General features: G+C 32.1%; 2 protein-coding genes across 4 annotated transcripts; both read left to right on the plus strand.

The window, feature by feature from the left end:
- The first annotated feature begins 13,536 nt into the window (after window positions 1-13,536).
- On the plus strand, window positions 13,537-14,643 carry LOC130808465 (uncharacterized mitochondrial protein AtMg00810-like). The gene is made up of 3 exons (XM_057673940.1): window positions 13,537-13,901; window positions 13,992-14,319; window positions 14,512-14,643. The coding sequence occupies exons 1-3, from the start codon at window positions 13,537-13,539 to the stop codon at window positions 14,641-14,643; spliced, it is 825 nt and encodes a 274-aa protein (XP_057529923.1).
- A 773-nt stretch (window positions 14,644-15,416) lies between these two features.
- LOC130807692 (uncharacterized) lies at window positions 15,417-25,446 on the plus strand. 3 transcript variants are annotated; one of them, XM_057672996.1, is made up of 6 exons: window positions 15,417-15,780; window positions 21,108-21,171; window positions 21,346-21,531; window positions 22,519-22,617; window positions 22,726-22,877; window positions 24,775-25,446. In XM_057672996.1, the coding sequence occupies exons 3-6, from the start codon at window positions 21,361-21,363 to the stop codon at window positions 25,160-25,162; spliced, it is 810 nt and encodes a 269-aa protein (XP_057528979.1). In that variant the 5' UTR covers window positions 15,417-15,780; window positions 21,108-21,171; window positions 21,346-21,360; the 3' UTR covers window positions 25,163-25,446. The 3 variants fall into 3 exon arrangements, with proteins under 3 accessions (XP_057528979.1, XP_057528977.1, XP_057528978.1); XM_057672995.1 differs by having other exon boundaries at window positions 15,437-15,780; window positions 21,105-21,171; XM_057672994.1 differs by lacking the exon at window positions 21,108-21,171.
- Window positions 25,447-25,681: the final 235 nt, after the last annotated feature.

Below are 25,681 nucleotides of genomic sequence, written 5' to 3' on the forward strand. Positions count from 1 at the left end.
CACAAACATATAATCAAACATACATTATACATTTTATTTTATGATCATAGGTTTTCCCAAGAAAAATATATATCAAGAATATTCAATTGCAATATTAATATCATAATATTTTTCTCCCATATTCAATCGCATTTAAAATCATTATTAAAATAAGAATATAACTTTCATCAAAATAATAATATTATAAGTATTTCTCTTTCAAATTAAACCGTATCTAATTTCGTTATCAAAATAATAATATAAATTTTATCAAAATAGTAATTATAAATTCAAGTTTGACAAAAATAATAGTAGATATAATTTGAGAATATATAAAACATAATATCATACAAAATAATGTCATATAAAATCATGCCATTCTATTTAAACACATTAATTATCACTTAGCACATAATATTAATGGGATAGTCCTAATTAGATGGACATTTAGAATTACCTTATCACGCGATCCTCGACAAACGTACGCTCCTAATAATCTTTGTCTACGAATTCGCTGTCTACACGATAAAATAATATATCTCAAATTAATACCCCGATCAACCCAATCGAAATAAATAAATTAAAAGACTCTCGATTTATATTTTATAATTTTTTTAAAATGACAAATTTTAAAATGTAGTTAAAATTTTAAAGATTAGTAGTAATACTTTTAAAAGAAAAGGACAAAGTTTAAATAATAAAAGGATTCTAAAAAAAAGAAAATATATATAAAGGTGCTTCAAAAAACTTAGGAAATTTGGTACTGGTTACCAATACCCACGAAAAGAAACAGGGGAAAGAAGAGAGAGGAGGAGAAAGGGAGAGAGAGAGAAAGAGGGAGAAGGAAGAAGGTGCCGGCCGGCGGTGGCTCCGGTGGCCACCGTCGCACGCCGGTGGTATCCCGGTGACCGCCGTATCGCCGGAAAACTAAGGTCAGAATTACTTTTTTTTCCATTTTTCAAATAAAAGATGGGTGTTTTTTCAATTAATAACATAAATTTTTTTGGATTTTGAATAAAAAAAATTTCTAACAAATAGATGAAATTCATACCTTTAATATTAAAAGGGTAATTAGTTTAATTTGTAGTGGGTAAATGAGATTAGTTATAAGATTTAGAGGAAGAAGTGCGAAATTATTTGTTAATGGGAAGTTATTAGTTATAAGATTTAGATGAAATTTGTTTTTATAGATTTATTATTACTATTTTATTTATTTATTATTATTATTTTTTTTTAAAAAAAAAACTGATTTTACATTAAAAATTACCAAGTTTCTTATCTTAACTTCCTTGTGTTCTAATCATATTCAAAAAGCTTAAAACGGAGAAATTAATTTTATAGTGGATGTTTTATATATCATCTCGATTTGTTCTAATTTGCATTTATTTTTCGATTTAATTCTAATTTTTTCACTTGTTTTTAGATTATGTTTGGATATTTCACTTGTTTATAGATTTTGTTTGATTTTCTTTTACTTGTTTGAAATAACATATCAGTTTAAATGGTTAATCCGATATAATTTCGGTACTTTTGTTAAATAGATTCAATTTGGATCGGTATTTTGAAATTTGATTTGGTTCAATTTAAATAATAAAAAAATATAATTCAGATTTAGACTGAAAAAATCAAAACCAATTTTAATTTGGTTTGATTAGGATTTGTATCGAATGCAAACCAAACACTAAAATTTCACCCCAATTTGAAATTGGTAGATTCTACTGTTCCTTTCACCGCCTCGAATCTAGGAAGAAATTTTGTCTTGTATAGCACAAAAGTTATCAGTAAACAAAACATCACATGTATTCTCATCTATAAGTTGAGATACGAAAAGCTAGCTACAATATAATTTTGGATAAAAATAAACATTTTCTACGAAAAGATTAGCATCAAGGTTTACGAGACCACTTTTGTAGCTACTACTTGTTGTTCAGGTAGCTCAATAGGGGGATATTGCATCCCGAGAACCATAAAGATAACTCTAAACATCAATTACATGGTTAGTTGCACCGATATGTGTTTGGATAATTTAATTAGGTGACTTAAGTTTATCACCAAGAATTAAGATTGAATTAATCAAATAATTAATTGTGATAGAAATGTTCATGGTACACCTTAATGAGCTATCATTAGGTGATGAAAACATGGAAAGCAAGGCCTTTATTCAAACTAAGACAAGTCTAGCAAGGTCATTTGTTAGCAAGCCAAATGTCTCTTTTATAGCACTTCTATGCTTATTATTCCCTAACATTAAGTTAAACAATCTAATGAGTGAAAGTCCAAAGTAATTAGTTCTTTCGAAGCTTGCTATGTTGAAGAAGGAAAAAATGAAATTAGTACTCATGTTGTTACTAGTGTGGTGGTTTTTAGATTTTGGATACAGATTGTTCTAGCGATATGACTTTAAACTCTAGTTTCCTCTCAACCTATCAAAATATGTTTGGAAGAAAGGTCACTATGGGAAATGAGGCTAGTTGTTTGATGATTGATAATTGTGATGTTCGATTCATTATGTTTGATGGTGTTGTGAGAACATTTTCTGATGTCCTTTATATTACAAGTTTGAATTGACATGTAATTTCCCTTGGTACTTTAGATAAATAAGATTTTAGGTGCATTGGTGATGATAGAGTCTTAAAGGTTGGTATTCCAAAATATCTATGAAAGTATCCATTAATGATATGTAGTGTTATTAGCTCTAAATCCACAATTCTCATCGCCAAGAACATCTATACAATGAAAAAGATATGGAGTAGAATATGTGGAAGGCAATCTTGCAATGGGAAAAGGGAAGGATCTCAACCTGCACCATATGTGACATAAAAGTTATCATTGTAAGATATATTACAATTATATTATAATTATAAACAAAATAAAAATGAACATACCAAATAAATTAAAACTAAAGTCAACTCCAACGAATGATTGATTTAATCGATCACTTGATTTTCCCCTTGATGAAGAAACGAGATCTACGCCCTCTTGAAGGAGACCTCGTATACTAAACTAAACTAGGATTCCTTCTAAGTGATCTGATATTTGTGGGTCTTATTCATATCATTTTATACTCCTTTATGTTGGCCGTTGTTAATTATTTAATGTTAAATATTTATGCTACTTTACTCATTTCGGTTATTTTTGATGATTTTGAGTGGTTTTGATTGTTTTAAGTACTTCTATAATTTTTATGGTCTGAATGGTGATGGAGTTCACTAACGATATTTGGCCGGTTGATTGAGTTTCACAAAGAAGAAGAGAAAAAGAATAAAAACAAAAATAATTAAAACTAGTAAGGTCTAAAAAGACATTAATCAATATAACGTAAGTTTGAGATTAATTATTCAATATCATATAATTACAATAATAATTAATCTCCATACTAGAATTAGGTGATTCCCGATATCCTAAACTTCTTTTATTATCGTTTAAACATCATATATTCAGTCTTACTTTATTTCATTTATATATTTTAGTATTTAAACCAATAGATAGTGTTAGTTTAGATAATTTTTTGTCATATCTTTTGTTATGTGTTACGTGGTTATTAGAATTGGACAATTTAATTAAACTAGCATCCTTGTGATAACCCGCTGGCTACACGTTCACAATCTGCTTATGGTTAAAATAAGATTCCACATCAAGGTCTCCCGCTTAATGGTGGACTCCGCTATGGCTCTAGTATATCTGTACGATTTTGGTGTAAATGGTCTTCAACTACCTGAGGCATACATCGAAAAACAGCAAGATCTTCTTTACAGACCTCGTCCACCAACGATAATTGAAAATATTGTTTGTCCTCAGCATTTATGTTGCGCACATCATTGTTGGTGTCTCTTCTCCCTTCATGTATGTTATGGGCTTCCAAAATGGATATATATCATCCCATTATAAACCACCCTATGCAGTTTCAGATATGTAGATGTAACAAGCACATGGTAATTTATGAGTTCGCTGAAGTTCACAACCACATTTTTCAAACACAAAATCTCTTAGATTTAGCATATGGTTACGCTCAACAAGAAGTAACAATAATGCATGAAAGGATGCATTTTTTGTATAGTGGTTGCATCCAGCGGAACTGCAATTCCCACGTAATAGAATTTATAGATTTTTGCAATGCATGTCTTATCTTGGATTGTTGATTAGTCATTTGTGCATTCGCCCTCTTAAATAGGGTATCAAAAGAGCTACTCCCGCTACCAAGGTAGTATTTAAATGATGAATGTTGGCTCTCAAATCTACCAATTGTCTGATTACCCATATGTGCACAATTATTTGTCCATGTATGCATAAACTTCTCTTTATGATGCATCTAAGTTCCAAATATGTATTGAATTACCTTTTTATTCCAAAATATTGCCAACGATGTTCAAATTTCTTAACTATGGAGCAATTAACTAAAGGCTTCCATTGGGTCGGCCTAAATAGTTGCGCTGCTGAGTTTTTTTGCCACCAATACATAATTTGTCTACCATATTCTCAACATCATTTTCTATGTGTTAAACACAAAGTAAATGTCAAACATCGACATTTAGAAGTGTAAAAGCTCAATATATTAATAAAGTAACAAATATTTGACAGAAAATAAAAAATACGTGGAAAAACATCACGGATAGTTGTTGATAACCCCTCATCTCGACCAGTCGCGATTAAGTGAGGAGTTTGTACACCCCAAGTATATCTCTGAACGTTTTCAAGACCCAAGTTTATGAAATTGTTGCTTCATACCTCATCAGGCAAAATGCAACCAATAAGTAGAGATTTGTTGGGGTCATACCAACATCTTACATAGCTACTACTTCTTGTTGTTTATTTTATACATATTATCGATCAATACAAATAATTCCATGTACAATTGATTGAATGGTTATAGGATTTGCAATTAATAACCGAGTCAACTAACCATCACTATCCATATCTGTACAAGCCACATAGATATAAACAATATTGTATAGAATATCTACAATCATCTTTTCATGAATAATTACAGCCTTACATTATGTATTTGATTCATATTAGAATAGACCCTGAATAGTTTTGTCTAATCGAAGTCATTATAAAAGCATGTTGCATAACGGTAGTAATAAGATCTTTTATGTTCTCGAATAACAGATGACAACCTACTTGCTTTACATGACTATCTCTGTAAACTAAAAATAGATGGTTACATCTTGCTTTATAATCATGACGAACTCTCACCATCCATGGTCTTTCTCTGATTTTCCAACAATATTCTATTATCATAAACCGACAACAATGCATATGCCCTATTTCTAGAACCTGGTCGAGGGACGTAACCTAAATTATGGAAATGACCCTTAAATCTACCAAAGCGACGACAACGTAAACATAACTAATAGTACAATAATCCGCTTTTTTGCTTATAAGACGTCAAAGTAAACTAAAAACCTATTTCAATAGCTATCTCATCCGCCCAAGCATACAATTCATCTACGGATTCAAATTGCCTACTACAAATCTGATTGAATAATCTATATTGTCACCTTAGTTCTCAAAGCGATCATAAATATTTGAAGGAAAAATTACCGTGAATAATACAACCTTTCGTTAATTTTCCTATAATAATACAGACTTTTGATTAACTATGAATAACACAATTTAGGGGGGTTTTTTCCGAGAAGAATATCAACTTTAGTTTATTAACTAATTTACCAATTTTTTTTGTCGTATAATCTCATATAGTTTTATTTTTAACAAGTTAGGCATTTTCTAGGAAAACACCCTCCTAAGTTGGTATTATTCATGGTTAATCAAAAGTTAGTATTATTGAGTGGGAATAAGTAAAAAATTATATTATTCCTAGTAATATTTTCATATATCAATAAAATATATTTTTAAAATTAATAATGGAAGAAAAAAAAGTAGGCCGAGTTGCACAAAATATGTGCAACTCCAACTCTTATTACTTTTTTCATTCAATTTGCAACGAAAATTGATATACAAGTTCGTAATCGATACTTATCGAATTATTTTGGTGACTAAATTCATCAATCATATTATTTCGTTGTTAAATTTTAGTTGAGAGTGTCTTTTTTAGAGAAAAGTTATAAATATTTACCAATTTATTTTGGTGATTAAAAAGTTAAATTTTATTTTGGTGATTAAATTCATCAATCATATTATTTCGTAATCGATACTTACAGAAGTATAAGAATGAAATGAGTCAAAAACAATATTAAAATTCATTTTATAAAGGGTGACGGCATAAAGAAAAAGGTAACACAAAATTTAGAGATGTTCATTCGGGTTATCTGATCAATATTATATCAAGTGTTTCGGATCGGTGTTAAATCGGATCTTATGTTTACATTTTATATAATTTCAAATTTATTTTGTAATGAGGTCAAGTTGGATTTGATTAAAAGTTAAGATAAATATCAAATCATCTGATCTGTTTGAAATAGACTATATTTAAATCCTTACAAAAGTGGGGGACATATCTTCAAATTTCAGTTTAAAGTTGCATATATACTTGAATCCACATGAGTTGTGAAATGTGAGAGGAGATTCTTTAGATGTTCCGATTCGTACTCCTTTCGCATATTTGATCAGTACTCAGTTGTGTTCACGGTCCAATGTCAATATAGGGTTGTTTGTAAATAATTTTTTAATTGACATAGTTGTTTTTTGGTTTTTTAATTTGCTGATTGATTTAAAGTCAAAACAAAAGTCTTGAATTAGTATCTTTGGATGATGACACAAAAATTAAAAATATCATTTTTAATGTATTATTGTCTATTTTATCTCCTTCTGAATGATAGTTGAAAAAGTAATAATGTGATAAGTGAGAATAAAACAAACTAAAATAGAAAATTATTAAATTGCTTTTTGCCAAAGATGGAAAGAGTGCAAATATAGAAAACAACCAATAAACCAAAAAAAAGTATAGGAAGTATATAGTTTTTAGGCAATTGAAATATTGATTTTCAAACCAAAATTAAAAGACTAGTTTTAACTTTTTAAATGACCATTAATTTGCTTTAGTTTTCTCAAATAAAAAGCCAACAATTAATACTTAATTTTATTAAATATCTTCTCCAACTCGTTAGTTTAATAGCCAACAAATTCTTATCAAACAATTGAACTCACAACTAGAGGTGTACAAAATAGACCCGATAACTCGAAATTTACCGACTTTGTAACCGAACCTTATTTGACTCGACTTCAAAATTGATTTACTTTTATGTATAAAATAATAAGTATACAAAAATTCGATTTAAAATCAAAAATCAACCTGATAACCCGAATAAACACATGTACTTGCATCAAAGTTTTTGCCTATTAATATTATACTATCACTGAAAAGCGCAATATCTTATTCATTAAGAAGATTCAAGAAAGTTATTATGGCAAATCGTAAAAGAAAAAAAAAGTAATTATGACAGCCACTACTCTCTTTCTCATAGCAGAGCATCCAAGGTTGATTTTTATGAATGACAAAATAATTAACCCTTGACGAATTTTGTTGAGTTCTTTTATGGATGGCAAAAAAAATCAACCCTTCACAAACTTTTTTATTCCTTTTATTTTAATCAAAGTTATAACATTTTTTTTAAACAATAATTAAATGTCTTACTATTATTATTTGGTAACATTAATCCCTTAAGCCCGGGTCCAAGTATCTCATTATTTACATAATTGTCATTAAAATATTAATTTTTTCTTACTTTTTACCATATTTTTTCCCTTATGCACTAATTTCTTTTGACCTCTACCATATTTCCTTAAAATTAGTGTATTATCAAATGAGATATTTATTTGAAGTAGAATAGAGTATCAATTTTATAAACATTTAATGAAATTACATTAGGAAAATTTGCTAAAAATTGTATTAAATATAAATCATTTGCTAGAAAATATATCAATTTCTAAACATTTATCTTCTCATAATACACCTAATTTATTAGTAAAAAAAACATAGTTTGAATTATTATTTCAATTTTTAAACATTTATCTTCTCATTTTCATATTTTTCCTTACATGAAAATTCCTTATTATTTGTACCATTTTCTATTCTTTGGTAAAAAAATACTTTCGTCTTTCTTTTTTGTTTTTTTTTTTTTTTGAGTATCAATCATTGTGTCTCTTATCATATAAACAAGGAAAATATTTGATTTTAACTTTACTACTAAAAAATTAGTGTTCAATAGGGATATATGATAAAGGCCGTTTATTTTTAAAAATAAGAATTTACAGGACTTTAGTTTAAGTGATTTTTTTCTTCCTAAATGCTTGCATTTAGTTAATGACATTATAATCAAGGACGCTAATGAAACATTTCACACATCGTAGATCTTGGCATTTTATTGACTCTCGACAAACTGAACAAAATAAATTCTCTCTATAGAAAGTCAATTATAAACCTTAACATGTGTTTGACAAAATAAAAAAGACAGATTGAATATATTATAATTATTATTATAAATATAGCTTAAGTGTCATATACTTTTTAATTGATAAAAGAACAATTCATAAATTACAAATTTTTTAAGTGTTTATATTATTAACCAAAATTTCAAATATTAGACTCATTCTAGCTTTTGCACCCTAAGATTAGGAATGACCCTCATTTCACCATCTTTACCACTGTCCTAACTATATGCAACTGTACGTGTACGTTAGTAAAAAATAAAGCAGTTATTAGTCATGTTTGTTTAAGAAAAACACAATTTTGATCGTCTTATATGAGACCGTTTTATTATGAAATTGTCTCATTATGAGACAAATCTATGCAATCAGCTTATATCTCTATTTGATAACTTTAACCTTTAAGTAATCAATTTAATAAATGAATTGTACATATAGATCAACCTAATAAAGATAGTCTCACCATAGAAAGGCTCATTTAAGAATTTGTGTAGTTACGTATGCTATTATGATTATCTGATTCGTCTTAATGCATATTTTCATAATATAAAATTTTTAAAATTATAAATCATACATAAAAAAATATTAATAATCATAATAATGTATTAAATAGCGTAAAAATAAAAAGTTCAAACACTGATGAGATATATTAACTTTTTCGAAAAAATTACTTTTATATATTTTGTCATCAATTTGAGAAATGAACGAATTATATGAGCTCGTCTTGGTGAGGCAGTCTTATACAAGATTAGTTGAACAAGTTATAGTTTTGAATAAGCTAATTTTAAACAAGTTGTTCTTAACAACATATTTAAAATCAACTTGTCAAACAAATTCATAAAATCAGCTAGTCAAATCAATTCAAAAAATCAACTACAAGCTATTAGCTATCAAGCATTTGCTAAACACTCTCATGGTATCTCAAATAGACCTTCTCTTTCTCTCTCAACATTGTGTGTCTGTGTGTTTGTGTATATATATATATATATATATATATATATATATATATATATATATATATATATATATATATATATATATATATATATATATATATATATATATATATATATATATATATATATATATTTTGATGATTTGATTAAGGTTTTTTTGGATTTTATTATGCTTTGATGATTTAGAGAATAAATGTATACGTGAGTGAGAAAATAGGTTGTTTTTTGATTTGGATTTCAACGTATTTTGCATGTGTGAGGAAAATTATAATTTTCTACAATCGTGTAATTAAGATACAATTATATTCGTGATTAAGCAAAATTAGCATTATTTTTATTTAAAAGAATTAATATGAAAAGAAAATGTATGTACCGATGTACGTACAATTTCCTTTGTGTTGATTTTTGATTGATCTTGAGATGAAAGGTAATGAAATTCAAGCATCAAATCTTTCATTATGTAATTTTTTTTTGATGATTTGATTATTTTTTTTTTCTTTATGATTTTATTAAACTTTGATGATTGAAAGAATAAATGTATACGTGAGTGAGGGAATATACGTTGTTTTTTGATTTAGATTTCAACGCATTGTGCATGAGTGAGGAAAATTATGATTTTCTACAATGGTGTAATTAAGTTACAAATATGTTTGTGATTAAGCAAAATTAACATTATTTTTAAAAAAAATAAATTACATTGGGATGGAAATTGATCCATATCCGAATATTAGCATGAATGAGAAACTCTTGTGTGGACAGAGTGGACCAAGTCTTATCACTTCTATTCCTACTCTCTTCATTCTTTATAGCAAGTCTTATCACTTCTATTCCTACTCTCTTCATTCTTTATAGCAATCAATGTGACCTCTATTATGATTCAATGTTACCCTTGTTGTAAGACAAAGTTACCCTATATTTAATAGAATAGAATATTGTGAATATCTTGTAAATCTTTATATTTTGGTAATTATTTTGTAATTAGCTAGTTTTCTTACTCTTCAAGATTACTCTTGTAGCTAGTTTTCTTATTTTTCAAGATTACTCTTGTATTTATTTTCTCATTTTGAAATGAAATGACTACCAATCATTCTACCAATTCTATCATGGTATAAAGAGCTTAGGTTCTTTTTCCTTTCCTCAGCCTTTTTAACTTTCTTCCTTGCTCCCTAAGACAACTGTTCCCCACCCTTACCGCCAACCCCTCTCTTGCTTCTTCCATGGCTCCGCCTAAAATTCATCTCACCACCAATCATGGTTATTAAAATCACGATTCTCATCTACGATTCTACGATTTTACGATCCAAAAACAAGTGAAAGATTTGAATCGTAGGTAGAATCGTAAGTTGATAGAAACTTACGATTCTAATTACAATAAAGTTTGTAGAGGTAGAATCATAACACGATTCTACGATCCTATGATTTAGCGATCCGATTCTACAAATTTATTCTTAATTTTTAATAATATTTCTTATGTATCATCTTTCATTAATTTTTTTTTTCGATTCAACAATCCAACATCATAATTTTTAAAAAATAAATTTCTTCATCAATATGAAAATTCAAAATAATTATTAATTATTTTCCCATTTCATTCTTAAAAATGAATTGAATGTAACTTTAATTCATAAAATTAACCTTTTAAGATGAAAATTTATGGCAAAATAGCAAATTTAATTTTTATGTAGAATCTTACGATCCTACGATTCGATTCTACCTCTCTGAACGATTCTAGTTAGAATCCCGATTTTAACAACTTTGCCACCAACTCCTCTTCGGGTATCCTTGAGCCTTGTCCAACCCATAATTTCTTTACCGAGTCATCTTCCTCGCCGAACTACTTTCCGACGAACATCAATCAAGCTATGCATACTCTCTCTTTGTCTTCTCCAGATGAACATTTCTACATGGATACCGATGCTACTTCCCATATGACTCACTTTCAAGGTAATTTTCTTAAGTATTTTCCATTGAAGCATCATCATAATAATTACATAATTGTTGGTAATGGTAATGTGATTCCAGTTCAAGGTCATAGTGATTTACCCATTTCTCCCTCTAATCCTTCCCTTACTCTTAAAAATGTCTTATATGCCCCTAAACTCATTAAAAATCTTATCTTTGTTCATAAGTTTACTCGTGATAATAAAGTTTATGTTGAATTTGATCCTTTTGGTTTTTCTGTGAAAAAATTGGGCACGGGGAATATCCTTTTACGGTCTAATAGCACTAGTGATCTTTATTCTTTCCATTCGACACATGGAGCTACCATCCCATCCTCTCCACATTCGGCTTTTTTATCTTCTAGTATTTGGAATTCCCGTTTGGGTCACCCGGGAAAATTACATTTTGCATTCCTTGTATTCTTCTAATTTTATCCAATGTAATAAAACTCCATCTTTTGTGTGTCATTCTTGTCTATTGGGTAAACATGTTAGATTACCTTTTGTTAATTCTCAATTTGTGAGTACTAAACCTTTTGATATGATTCATAGTGATGTCTGGTCTTCTCTCGTTTCAAGCCCTTCAGGCTACAAATACTATGTCCTCTTTGTTAATCATTATACAAATTTTTTATGGACTTTTTCGTTATTTCGCAAGTCTCAAGCGTATGATATTTTTGTGCAATTTAACACCTTTGTTAATACTCAATTTGAGCTTTATATCAAATCTTTTCAATGTGATCATGGGAGTGAATTTAATAATAAAAATTTCCACCATTTTTGTGCTACTCGGGATATCTCTCTTTGTTTCTCTTGCCCCCAAACTTCATCCCAAAATGGAAAATCCAAAAGAAAAATTCGCACAATAAATAATATCATTCGTACATTGTGTCATGCATCCCTTCCCTCTTATTTTTGGCCTCACACCTTGAATATCGCTACTTATCTCTTAAACATTCTCCCTTCTAAGTTACTTGGTCATTTAACTCCCATTCACTTGCTTTACCATAAATCTCCCATCTATATGCATCTTCGGGTATTTGGGTGTTTCTGTTTTCCTCTCATCTCTTCCACAAAAATTCATAAATTACAACCTTGCTCATCTCCATGTGTCTTTTTGAGATATCCATCTTCGCATCATGGTTATAAGTGCTATGATCTCTCCTCTCATATGATTATTCTCTCCCGCCATGTGCTTTTTGATGAAGCCTCCTTTCCTTTTTCTCGGATCTTATAATCTTCTCCTAGAGATTTTTTATATGATCTCAATCCTTATTTTTTCATCCACGAATTTCAACCCAACAGCAGCAGCCCATCTCCTAACCCCCCCCCCCCCTATCTACTGAGTCTCGTCTCCTTAGTGGCCCAACAACAGCTTCCCAGAATACAAACCCTCCCCCCACCAACTCAAAACACTAGGCCCAGCCCAGTTAGCCACCCCCAGCTCCTATTTCCCTTCCTCATGGGCCTGCCTTAAGCAGCCCATCACAGACCCCAACCTCTAGCCCACTTTCTTCCTTAAATTGCCCCTCATCACCAAATCCTCCTTCTCCGCCCGGCATGATTACGCGTAGTAAGCATGAAATTTTCAAACCAAATCCCAAATACACTTTTCATGCCTTTTTCGTCTCCTTGTTTCCTATTCCGAAAAATCCTATCCATGCCCTCCGTGATCCTAACTAGAAATAAGCTATGAAGGATGAATTTGATGCTTTAATTGAGAATAATATTTAGGATTTTGTGCCGCGGCCTCCGAATGCTAATATTAATCGTTCCTTGTGGATTTTCCGAGTGAAAACTAAGTCTGATGTTATTTTGAGCGCTATAAGCCGCATCTTGTTGGTGATGGGAAGTCTCAAAGAGAGGGCATTGACTGTGATGAGACTTTTAGCCCTGTGGTCAAACCTGCTTCTATTCGCATTGTTTTGAGTATTGCTCTGTCTAAATCTTGGTCCATTCATTAGTTGGATGTTAAAAATGCTTTTCTCCATGGTCACTTGAATGAAATTGTGTACATGCATCAACCTTTGGGTTTCCGTGATCCCACTTGACCCAATCATGTGTGTCTTCTCCGAAAGTCTTTTTATGGTCTAAAGCAGGCCCCTCAAGCTTGGTATCAACGGTTTGCTGATTTTGTGACTACCATTGGTTTTCGTAATAGCATTTCTAATAACTCTTTGTTTATTTATTTTCACGTGTCTGATATTTCTTATCTTCTTTTGTATGTGGATGATATCATACTCACTGCTTCTTCTGATCTTCTCCGTTAGTCTATTATGTCAAAATTAAGTTCGAAATTTGCTATGAAGGACTTGGGTCCTCTCAGTTACTTCTTAGGAATTGTTGGTTCCCGTACTCCTGCAGGTCTATTTCTCTCTCAAAACAAATATGCTGCGGAAATTCTGGATAAAGCTGACATGTCTCAATGCAAACCTGCTCCTACTCCTGTTACTACATCCAACAAACTTTGTGCTGATGTTGGGTATCCATATGATAATTCTACCTTGTATCGTAGCTTAGCTAGGGCCTTACAATATCTTACTTTCACCCGTCTGGATATTTCTTATGCCGTTCAACAAGTGTGTTTATTTATGCATGATCCTCGAGTTGAACATATGGCTGCTCTTCATAGAATTCTTCGGTACAATCAAGGGACTCTTGACCATTGACTACAACTATATAAGTCCCCTGTTTCTTCTCTCTTATCCTATACTGATGTTGATTGGGGTAGTTGTCCTGACACCCGTCGCATCACTTCCGGTTACTTTGTTTTTCTCGGTGACAATTTGATCTCTTGGTTTGCTAAGCGCCAACCTACGCTCTCTAAGTCTAGTGCCGAAGCTGAGTATCGTGGTGTTGCTAATATTGTTTCTGAAACTTGTTGGATTCGTAACTTGCTTCTTGAGCTTCATTGTCCTAATCCCATGGCCACTCTTGTTTATTGTGACAATGTTAGTACTGTTTATATGTCGGGCAATCCCGTTCATCATCAACGCACTAAGCATATTGAAATGGACATTCATTTTCTTCGTAAAAAGGTTCAGCGTGGTTATGTTCGGGTTCTTCATGTTCCATCTCGATAATAAAATTGCCGATATCTTTACCAAGGGTTTGCCTCAAGTTCTTTTTGATGATTTTCGATCCAGTCTCAACGTTCGGAAACCTCCCGATTCGACTGCGGGGGTGTAATAGAATAGAATATTGTGCATATTTTGTAAATCTTTATATTTTGGTAATTTTTTGATAATTAGCTAGTTTCCTTACTCTCCAAGATTACTCTTGTAGCTAGTTTTCTTATTCTCCAAGATTACTCTTGTATTTATTCTCTCATTTTGAATGAAATGACAACAAATCATTTTACCAATTCTATCAATATTATATGAGTGTTATCCTCCCCCTATAATGTAATTAACTTGTATTTGGTTTAAAATTTTATCATATTAACAATAAATTTCGAAATTGATTTGTGGTTCTACAAAAATTATTATTTATTTAAAGTTTATAATGAAGGTGACATCTATTTAATTCAATGTTACTCCTCTAGTAAGACAAGGTTACCGTTTATGATATACAAAAGGTGTCCTTCTTGTAGGGTATAATTAACGTAAAACTTCTGCTTTTGTGTTGTTTGGTTTAGAATTCTACTACATAGACAAATAAATTTGAAATTGATTTGTAGTGTTATAAAATAATTATTTATTTTTAAATTTACAATCATGATAACCCCTATTGTGATACTGTTATCTCTTTTGTATGAAAAAGTTATCATTTATTACATATTCTAAAGTAACTGGAAAAAAAAATTTTGAAAAAAAAAATTGGAAAAAAGTGGTCATGTAATTTTAATTTTTTAATATTTTTTTCATTGTTGTTTTTTATTTTTTATTTTTTAAGAGAAGAGTGGAGTGGAATGGAGTGGAGTGTAAAAGTGTAAGAGTACAGTGATGGAAGGTGTAAGAATATAAGAGTATAATGAAATGGTTAGTAGAGTGAAGTGTAAGAGTATAAAACTAGATTTAAATGGATTGGAAAAGTAGAGTGGGATAAAGTGAAAGAGTGGAGTGCGATGGAGTTTAAAAGTTAATCTACGCTATTAATGTACACTAAATTCATAATAGACTTTTTGGTAATTAAGTTACATTTATGTTCGTGATTAAGCAAAATTAGCATTATTTTTTAAAGCTGTATATATCATTTCCATTTTTTTAAAAGTTAATTACAATGGGATTGAATTTGATCCATACCCGAAAATTAAAATTCCAGCACCGAGATCCAAACCCGTTAACATCATCATCATCTTCTTCCTCTCTCTGATTGATTTCTCCTCCCATATCTGATTTTATTCAAACCCTAGATCCATAAAGAATCTAATTTTCCAGACAATTAATGCCCCAAATCCCCGCATTGCCAAATCCTGATTCCGCCAGATTGATCAACCTCTTTGCCGCTACTATTCCTCTAGCCTCCGCCAGATACAGTCTGGTAGCCGCCGAATCTGTTTTTCAATTTAGACTTTAGAGGTGCGATTATGAATTTTTTTTTCTTGAATCAAACTTTTTGATATGTTTAGGCTTACGGTCCATTTGAATATCTTATTTTGATAACTTTTACCAAAATTTAGTTGGCATGAAATTAATATATTGTAGTTGATCGGAACTATCTCCTAGATCTATTTTATATCACTTTTACCAGAATTATGTTAACCAGAAATTCTTAATCGTAGTTGTACGAAAAATTATATTTTTAGTTGTGCATGGGAGTTGTATGCATAATGTATTTAAAGAGATTTGAATGTTTAATGAGTTTTTCACGCCATTGGTGTGTTTACTTTAGTTTGTGGATATGTTTATGGAGTTTTCACTACAATGGTATTTCAAACTTTAGCTTCATGGATGTATTTAGGACTTAGCTTTGGCAAACTTTGCCGGCTTGGTTGTAATGAGTGTTAACTTAAGGTTTGTAGTCTTAGGTAAAGGTGTGAAAGTTATGCTGCTCTGGGCTGGACAATTTTCATTGTTAATGAGCCCTATCCCATGGATGGCACAAATCGCCTGTTTGGTGTTGCTTGCCAGCACGACCCATCGACCCTATATGTGCAACAAGCTAAGTAAACACATAAAACGACACGCTAACTTGCAGCAAGACTTATGCATTGCCTTAGTACGAACAAACAAGTTGGGGAGTTGCTTAATATAAATCATCAAGCACCCCACTATTGGGTGAAAGCGACAAGCTCTCCCAAGTCCCACCCAACTCATGAACGCCTTCTTGCAATGCTCTTCGGTGTGATTGCTAGTACTTCCTTGCCATCAACGCATTATATTTGTGTCACACAACAAAGCTACCAGCCCTTTAAGTAGCGCATACAACATGCCCAACTTTTTTTGCTTAATGATTGGCAAGAAACTAGAACAAGCCCTTGAAGATTGCTACCCATGAACTCCCACGCCAGCCCCTGTTTTGGGTCCCCACACCCTCCATTTTGTGCCATCCTTTACCTCCAAATTTGTAATTCTTTGACCAATTGTGGCGATTTAAGCTCCACCTATTCGAACAATGTCGATTCCCACTCTAATATCACTTGAAATAGATGACGCTAATTCCCTATGTGGCGCCTAGGGTGTACATAATCGGGTACCCAACAGGCCAAGTAACCTGAAAGGCAGCTACATAATTTTGCGGTCTGTGTCTTGACCTGAATTATTTGGGTAGCCGATAATCGGGTACCTGGATAATTTAGGTCAAGACAACGGGTACCCGATTGACCCAACTCCAGGGCCGAAGCAGGGATTCTCAGTTGGGGGGCCAAATTATCGATATACTAGCAAATTAATTATTATATAAAATTAGTTAAACTATGAAAATTTCAAAATCATATAGACTGAAATGAATTTGAGTCATAGCAAAAATTATATTAAATAAATAGAGTTGAAACTACCCTATAATTATCCCTTTTAAAAAAAACAATGTGTTTTTGTCTCCATATATTTGTCTACTAAGTCTCTAAAAAACGAGCACTATTAAAATTAAGATAGCAAAAATACAAATACACATACGAAAAAGGATGAATGTAAAATTATAAAAGATAAAGAGTAATGACATTATAATATAAATTTATTAGTTTTTAAAAAAATAATATTTCAAATCAGGGTTTAGTCTTTTAACCTTAGATTACAAATATGTTACCCCAACCATTGAGCTATAGTAATTTTTGTTATATTTATGCACTCTTTAAATTATATATCATATTATTAAGTGATGCCAAAGCCAAAATTACAAAGGATCGCATTTCTGGCAATGAAAGTCGGGCCTCGCCCGACCCCCGATGTGGCTTCGCCTATGCCCAACTCTATGCTAGTTGGAATGTTCATAGTAGTACCAAAGAACGTAGAATATTCACGACTAAGAGTACGAACTTTATCATCTACACATCTATAGGTAGCATGAGGCAACAACTCATTTGTTAGAAGTTACTCCTTCTTTCCAACCTACTGTATGGGTGTTTGAGTCATGCACCTAGGAATCGTTTAGTTTCCGCAATACATCTTATAGGTATTAAGTTCATTCATTATCAGCATAATCTCTATAAAAACAAAGCAGCATATAAAATGCACTATATTTATCTAGAGATTGTAAAGGTTTTGTTTGACAAAAAGTTCATTCATAAAATGCATATTTTGCATCTCCGTTGCTGCTTAGTAGTTGATTATTGATAAAAAAAAAGGCAATGTAAGTAAATTTTAAAGAAATGTTGTGGTCTCCATGATTGCATAAGCAATTAGCGATATTAAGTTTTTAAAGGCTAAAGGCAAGGTCATGTTGGGTATCCTTATGTTTATGAAGGCGATCCATGACCCGACCTGGTGATGGTTGATTGGTACCCCTTGGTCCCCAAGGCTATTTAAGAATTGGGTCATCAGGTGAGTTTTTTAATACCTTTAGTGGCGCCTTGTTCCCTAAGTCTAGGATCCCTACAATCTCATTTTGCATCAAGCTAAATAAAGAACAAAACAACACATAATGACAATAACCTATGACAAGTAGTGATGGCCATGATTCGGGTTGGGCCGATTTCGATTCCATCTAGTTCCAATTTCAAAAAGTGGAATTTGATTCCGACAGTATGATTCCAATTCCAGGCGGTTTCAAACGATTTCTTGGTGTTTAGAAGGCGGTTCAACTCTTGTGTTGGGCGAGTCGGAAAATCGGTTTAACTAATTATTTTTTCTAAATATTAATATAAAAAATAATATAAAGTATTAAAATAATGTGGATATACCTTTGTTCACTATTATCGAAATTTATTGTATGTCAATCGTCATTAAAAGATTTACTAAAAAGAAGAAAACAAATATAGTTAATAAAAAATTGATAATTTAATAATAAATATGATTAATATAAAAAGGAAGAAAATAGACTTGAATCTAGTATCCCGAAGGAATACTAAGCTGCCTACGTATATCAAAGGAAATAAAACCTTCTTAGTTCTCTTCATACCTTTTATTTATAGTTATTGATCATTATTCAATTTGAGTTATCCTAATCTTTATCTTCGTCATCATGTTCTACTTGGTTCGATGTCTTCGCTGCCTTTCCTCCTGATGATGCGGATGTATCTATCGTTATCCATGGATCATCATCGCCTTGATCATCATCGTTCTTGAGCCTTTGTGTTCGGACATTTTGATCTCAATCTTTCTTGCAAATACATATTTGTATAGTATGTGAATTGTGTAGCAGTATGAGATCTCTTTTCATCAAGTGCCTTCCTATGCAGACTCCAAACCAATAGCAGAAGTCGGATTTGTAAGGATATCCTTTACAATTCTCAATAAAATTGCAAATTTCTTAGATTTTTCTTTCAACCATTCTAAAATATAGAAATAATTTGGTACAATTTCAAAATGGCGTTTTAGATAATTATCTATTTCTACATTTGAAAAGGATGGAGATGAAGAGTCCTATAAAGCTATCATTTTACTGATTTTGTTATCTATGATGAGATAAAAACCTAGTAGGACGCACTAAGATGCTAACATGTCTAGAGATATCGTGGTTAAAGTTATATACACTTGTATAGAAATCATAAAGTCCTAAAAAACTGTCCACAATTTTCAATGTAATTATCCACATCACTTTGTGGACGAGCTACACATTGATAATTGCATAATTAAGTAAGTAGAGAGAGAACTACAGAGAGTACTAGAAGAGAAGCTGTGGATGAAAGGATTGAATTCATAACATATTATAGGCAAAATTACAACGACTAATTTTTGAATCCTAATGACTAGTTAGGCGGTTTCAAGGAACCATACGGTTTTGGGGCGGTTCCATGGAACATTGCAAGGCGAGGCGGGTGACCACGGGATTTAGGCTTTTATAGCATATCAGCGGGTTGTTTTGAAAATTTTTGGAACCTTAATGAACTCGAGGGTCGGACTGGTTAAGAACTTGTCAGCTGTCGCAGATGATTTCGGTTTGGCATGGTTCTTTGATGGTTTGGCCTGTTCGATTCCTGGTAACCCGCCCCATGGCCATCACTAATGACAAGACATAGTCCCTCTATCCTACTTTGCGACATTATGCAAATTGATGTGTGGGCTTTTGAGGTGTTATGCAACAATCTCAATGGGACTAAAACAAGTATGGGAATTGCTTCACATTGGTTTTGCTGCATTATTGTGGAATCTCTTAGCACATGACACCTATCGCCTTTCTTGCTTAGGAATTTTTAGTTTTTTATAAGAGAGAATGTGATTGCAGATGGTAACTATTAAATACTGGGAGCTGTGATATGTTAGTCCTTAGAACATAAACGATGAAGATACTAGTTCAAATTGTTAATCAAACTTTGGTTTTTGGTTATCTAATCTTGATTCATAACATTGTTTTTAAATTTTCAAATCTTTTGATTGTGAAAATTAATTTTATATAGCATTTTAGAAGGTCATCTACTATACATAACATTTACGTTGTTGGTAGAATATTGTTGTTACTTGTCTTTCCCCATGCCCCGCTCCCATGTTTATAGACTTGCTTGCTTTATTTAATTTTAACATTGTGGCCTGGTTGATTATCAAAGTTCTACTCAATGTGACATGATTCTCCCACCTCACCAACGAATCTCCATGAATTGTGAGTCAAAATCGGTGATTTTCACCGATAGAAGTGGAAGACAATAGTTATGCAAAGAGAAAATAATAGAAGAGAAAAAGAAAAGGAAGAGAAGGAGATGTAAACTCACCTCTGTAAGTGCCGCCATGAAAGATGAATGAAGAGGAGATGTTCTAGTTTTCTAGAAGAAGCATATGCATGTGTTTTTTGTAGGGTTTTAAATGAAAGTGGGTTCTTAATTTTTAATTGGTTTAGACTTAGAGGAATTTAAACTTTAAAGGACATATGGCTAATTAAAATGGGCCTTGTTAAATGGACTAAATGGGCATTGAGTTTAATTTTCTTAAGTTTATTTTTTTAATGGGATTCAAATAAGAGATTAAGATTATAATATTGAATTAAATTTATACTTTACGAATTATACTTGATGGCTTTGTTTGATAATCATTAATATGATTTTCTAGAAAACTAATGAACCAAAAAAACAAATCACGAACTTAAAAATTGAAGCAAACATTCAACCAAACTAACAATAAACCAGTTAACTACGAATTGCGAACCCGAATCCGTACAACAAATCAATGGAAACCGTGAACCATGTGACATTGGTTCTACTCATTTCCTAGTTTAATTAGCATATCTCGGAGTCTATGCACTAAGATTCTATTTGTTGTACTTTGATTAAAACTAGGGAGTAATACTTTTAATGATGGTTTTTTGAAATGACTAGTAGTCGTACGTTCGAAAGCCGATGATGGATTCAATGGAATGAGGAAGTTAAGGGGTTACATAGTGAGGTATGGACTCAACAAAAGGAGTTTGATGCTGTAATAATTTGTGTTTTTCTTTGTATTTTTTTGTAATAATTTGGGGTTACATCTGAAGGATTATTTGTACGTTAAGGAAATAGGAATATGTTGCTTGCGTTTCTGACCACGTTATAATAATGGGTTTTGTCCATCTTTTATTAGTACTAGATATTCAACATGTATAATAATGTGGGCGCTCAGCCTGGGGGTCAACAGCCTCCCTTCCCACCCCAAGCTAGTCCATTTGGAAATGCATTCTCTGGGGCCAGTTCCGGGTTGATTCGTAGTGGATTGAGTGCATATGGAGAGAAGATATTCGGTTCAAGCTCTGAGTATGTGCAAAGCAATGTAAGTACTTGTATTTGGCATCTTAAAGATCCATGATGGTTGAGATGGTACTCTCCACTTTTTTTAGAATCTTGCTACTCTTAATGGACATATTGCATCGAATTTTGGTTGTTAGCATCCAAGTTTGATGAGCCTACCTTAAGTTTGTGTGCCTATGATTACCGAGTTTTTACTTTGCTCTAGATTAGTTTAGTTGTTTTCAATTGGTAATTAAAATTGTTTCCTGGATTGCATGTAGGATTAGTGTGTGAGCAGTATTGATGATCCTACAATCCAGGTCATGGTTAAAGCATAATGCTTATGAAAATGAAAATTACTTGGTATGAAAAACACCATGGTCTCTTAAATCTTTGTCACTCGCTCCCATTGATATCTTTAACTCTATGCCTCTTTCCATCACATTTTTTCGTGAATTTTAGACCGCCAAAAATTTTTTTAATCATTTTACACACGAACACCCAAATTTCTTTAGTCAAGAAGTAACCTTATTGTTTCTACTTGTGTATTATGTCAAATCATCTAAAACTTTCTCACATGAAATGGGTTTTTTGTGACTGATTGTTTGTTGATGGATCTAGATTTCTGCAATTCAGCAGGCTCAATTATCATAGATTCATAATGGAAGGCAAATAACAAATTAGAGCATGTACATGTTTTTATCATATTACGGCTCTATTAGGGGTCTATTTGTTAGTTCTAATCAAGTTTTATTATGCTGGCTATTGTTAATAACTTTGTGTGTTGGTTTAAGGAATCTGCTACAACTTTTTATAGATTACCTGCCCTCTTGTTAAGTATGTTTTATTCTGCCATGCTCTGCCTGTCATCTTTGAATTAACGTACTGACATTTGTTTAAAGAAAATCTTTTTGGTGACTTGGAGCTCATCCCGGCCACTTTATAGCAACTGCTTATCTTATAAGCTAGTTTTATGGTCTTTAATTAATAGATTTTTGTTTTTGATTGCTGTGGGTATGGCATTTGACAGATAAGTAGATATTTTGCTGACCCGCAATATTACTTCCAAGTGAATGACGACTATGTGAGGAACAAGTTGAAGGTTGTTCTGTTTCCTTTTCTGCATAGGGTAAGCTTTTCATGTCCATGTTTTCTTATTGTCTTGTGGTATCCTCAGATTTTCTTTGCCTTTAAACAACTTATATTCTGTCGTTTCTTATTGTGGTTTTCATTATAGGGTCACTGGACGAGGATAACTGAACCAATGGCCGGAAAAATCTCCTACAAACCCCCAATTTATGATATTAACGCACCAGATCTTTACATTCCTATGATGGCATTTCTTTCCTACGTTGTGCTTGCAGGATTTTCCCTTGGGCTGAATGGAAAGTAAGTTGTTTGCTTTCATGAACTCAACTTTGGTAGTCTAGGTTCAGTTGCTCTTTGTATGTGATGTAATTTATGGGCCCATAGTCACATGTTGTAGGATTAGGATTCTGGTTAATTTTGTGAGGCGTGAGCTATGTTTGGCTGGTCCTTGTGTATGCAAGTCCTAAATTTTGCCTCGAGAGGGAGATCTGTTGTTGTGCCTTAAATCTTTGTCCAATACTCCCCCTTCATTTTTGTCTGTCACTTCGGTAAATGCTTATTAGACAATTTTGGTACAAATAGAGGGTTGTGTGGTCAAACCATCTAATTCCAGTGTTTTATGAATTAGTTGGTTGAAACAGCTTATTGTTATGAATAAGCTATTTTTGAAAAAGTTATTTATACCAGTGGCTTCAAAATCAGCTGGTTAAACCAACTATCAGCTATCAATTCTTTGCCAAACACCATTTTGTCTTTTGTTTGTCCACTTAAGCTTTTTCTTTTTGGGCAGTAGGCAAACATTTATTCTAAATATACCACCCATGCTTTATGTTTTTTTATTTGTTCAAATTTGGCCCTTCACATATTGAGATGGTTCTGTAATCATTTCAATCTAGCACTTGTAACAACTCTTTGACAAACTTGTTCCTTTTTGTACTTGGGTTTGCAAATCAGTTTGCTCCCAATTTTCTTCAACTAAGCTATTTAACCTGAGCTTTTGATTTTAGAAAATTTAGCCACTTGCTTTTTCTAGTTAGTGAATTGACCCAGTTTATGTCTTTGTCCAAGTAATTTTTGTTTTGTTGTTTTTTTCGAAATGGCCTCATTATAAAAATTGCAGGGGGGGTCTTTGAAATATTTAATAGACTTGTTGGAAGGACTAGGGAAATGGACTTGATGTTATTTAGCAACTGAGTGTGAAGTTGGATCCCTGGCCATTCCTAGAGAAAATAGACAAATGATACTGCTATGAACATCAAATTTCAAGAAGACTGTAAATTGAGAATTGAAAGAAGAAAATGACAAAAGATGAATTATACTATCAAATTGATGATTAAAGAACGATTACAAAATAACAAAAGATAGATCAAGCAATTCGAGATGCTTGAGGTCTCCTAAAATAAGTATAAACTCACCCACAATTTTCTTAACAAGATTCTTGATGATAATGACTCCCTAATTCCTCTTATTTATAATAAAGCTACCACATAACTAACTTATTCCTCAAGTCTTCCCTAATGTGACAATTACTATTTTGCCCTTTCGTAAATCCAAATGTCGATCATTGCAGATACGAAGATATCCACCCTTGACAAGTGATCAACTGATGGATTGCTTAGTGGCAGCTGATATATATAAGATTGAATTACATCGTTGTTGGCCAAGTCATAAAGATGGCTTGGTTAGTGTTTGCCTTGATAAATGTCTCTCCACTTCAATTATTTGGCAGTAGTTATGTTTGTGATTCATTTGTCCGCTCCATGATAAAAATACCCCTTTTAATCCTGAAACATCACCTGTCTTTTTAGTTCGGTAATGTTTCTTGGCAAGTGATCCAGATCTCTTTTAAATTTTTATTAGAATTGGATTGTGCACTTGTGCTCGAATTTTTCAGGTTCACGTCAACCAACTTGAAAAATGTTTCTGTATTTATTTTCTATTTTGTGATTATTAATGGTTTGATACTAGACGTTTGATGCTTGATACCTACTTTCTCTGTGCCTTTTCTATTGTTCACCATTTATCAAATATATGCTCAACTAATATATAAGGGAATAAGTTGAAATAGCTTTATTTTGAAAATTTTACCCGTTTCTTTTGAAATTTTCTTTTATTCTTTATTTTGGGCTTTATTTCTATGTATTTATTCACTGTTAAATCGTATTTACCAGGCCACGTCTTTTTCTCACTAATTCAGGTTTCACCCAGAGACAGTAAACTGGATGCTCGTGAAAGGATTGGTAGGCTGGGGATTCCAGGTTCTGCTGTTGAAAGTGTCATTAATGTCACTGAGTAGTGGAGAAACACCATTGTTGGACATTGTTGCATACGCTGGCTATGCATTTACCGGCATTTCTTTGGCTCTCTTTGGTAAACTGTTGTGGAGACACTCGTATTATATCGTGTTACTTTCAAGTTGCCTTTGTTTGGGAATCTTCTTGGTGAAGACGATGAAGAGAGTTTTGTATGCTGAAGTGAGAAGCTATGACTCAGGCAAGCATCATGTACTCTTGCTGTTGATTGCGTTGGCTCAGTTTCCACTCTACTTGTGGCTCGGAAACATCACCGTCAACTGGCTGCTTTAGCCTTAGAAAGTTGTATTTGTTTTTTTGTATAGGCATGTCTAGGTCATTTTGGTGTGATCTCGATTTTCGCTCACTCTACAGGATGAAATAGGAGAAATTTACTATTTATAGGATTTTCACATACATTATAATATAATGTTTGGTATATCATCAATAAGTTTTGATAATCCAGGACTAGATTTGGTTTTTATTTGCTGTTCAATTTTTGAACATGTGAGCTCCTGAAGGACATTATGTTGATTGCAATCGACATGGCTCTTGCCTAATTTTTTTGTTGTACGTTATACAAATGGCTAGAGTCTGTTCAACTACAGTTTTACTTTATATGAAGCATGCTGATGTTATAAGACATTCTTCATTATTTTGCATTTGACCCTGAGTGTTGTGTGCGCGATTTGTATGGACATGTTAATATGGTTATGGGTGGATCAATCATAGTTGGATTATTTCTAGGCTGAGTCATTTTTTCTCATAAATCATAATATTTTCGACTTGACTAGGTTTAAGTTAATCAAATGG

The sequence above is a fragment of the Amaranthus tricolor genome, chromosome 3 (genome assembly GCF_026212465.1).
Source record: "Amaranthus tricolor cultivar Red isolate AtriRed21 chromosome 3, ASM2621246v1, whole genome shotgun sequence".
NCBI lineage: Eukaryota > Viridiplantae > Streptophyta > Magnoliopsida > Caryophyllales > Amaranthaceae > Amaranthus > Amaranthus tricolor.

Bases quoted from the DNA above. Each gene is read 5' to 3' on its own strand.
- LOC130808465 (XM_057673940.1), top strand. From the start codon at position 13,537: ATGTCAAAATTAAGTTCGAAATTTGCTATGAAGGACTTGGGTCCTCTC. The intron at 13,902-13,991 runs GTACAATCAAGG...TGATTGGGGTAG, and splicing joins GCTCTTCATAGAATTCTTCG to TTGTCCTGACACCCGTCGCA. The intron at 14,320-14,511 runs GTTCTTCATGTT...TTTGATAATTAG, and splicing joins TTCAGCGTGGTTATGTTCGG to CTAGTTTCCTTACTCTCCAA.
- LOC130807692 (XM_057672996.1), top strand. From the start codon at position 21,361: ATGTATAATAATGTGGGCGCTCAGCCTGGGGGTCAACAGCCTCCCTTC. The intron at 22,618-22,725 runs GTAAGCTTTTCA...TTTTCATTATAG, and splicing joins TGTTTCCTTTTCTGCATAGG to GGTCACTGGACGAGGATAAC. The intron at 22,878-24,774 runs GTAAGTTGTTTG...TCACTAATTCAG, and splicing joins TCCCTTGGGCTGAATGGAAA to GTTTCACCCAGAGACAGTAA.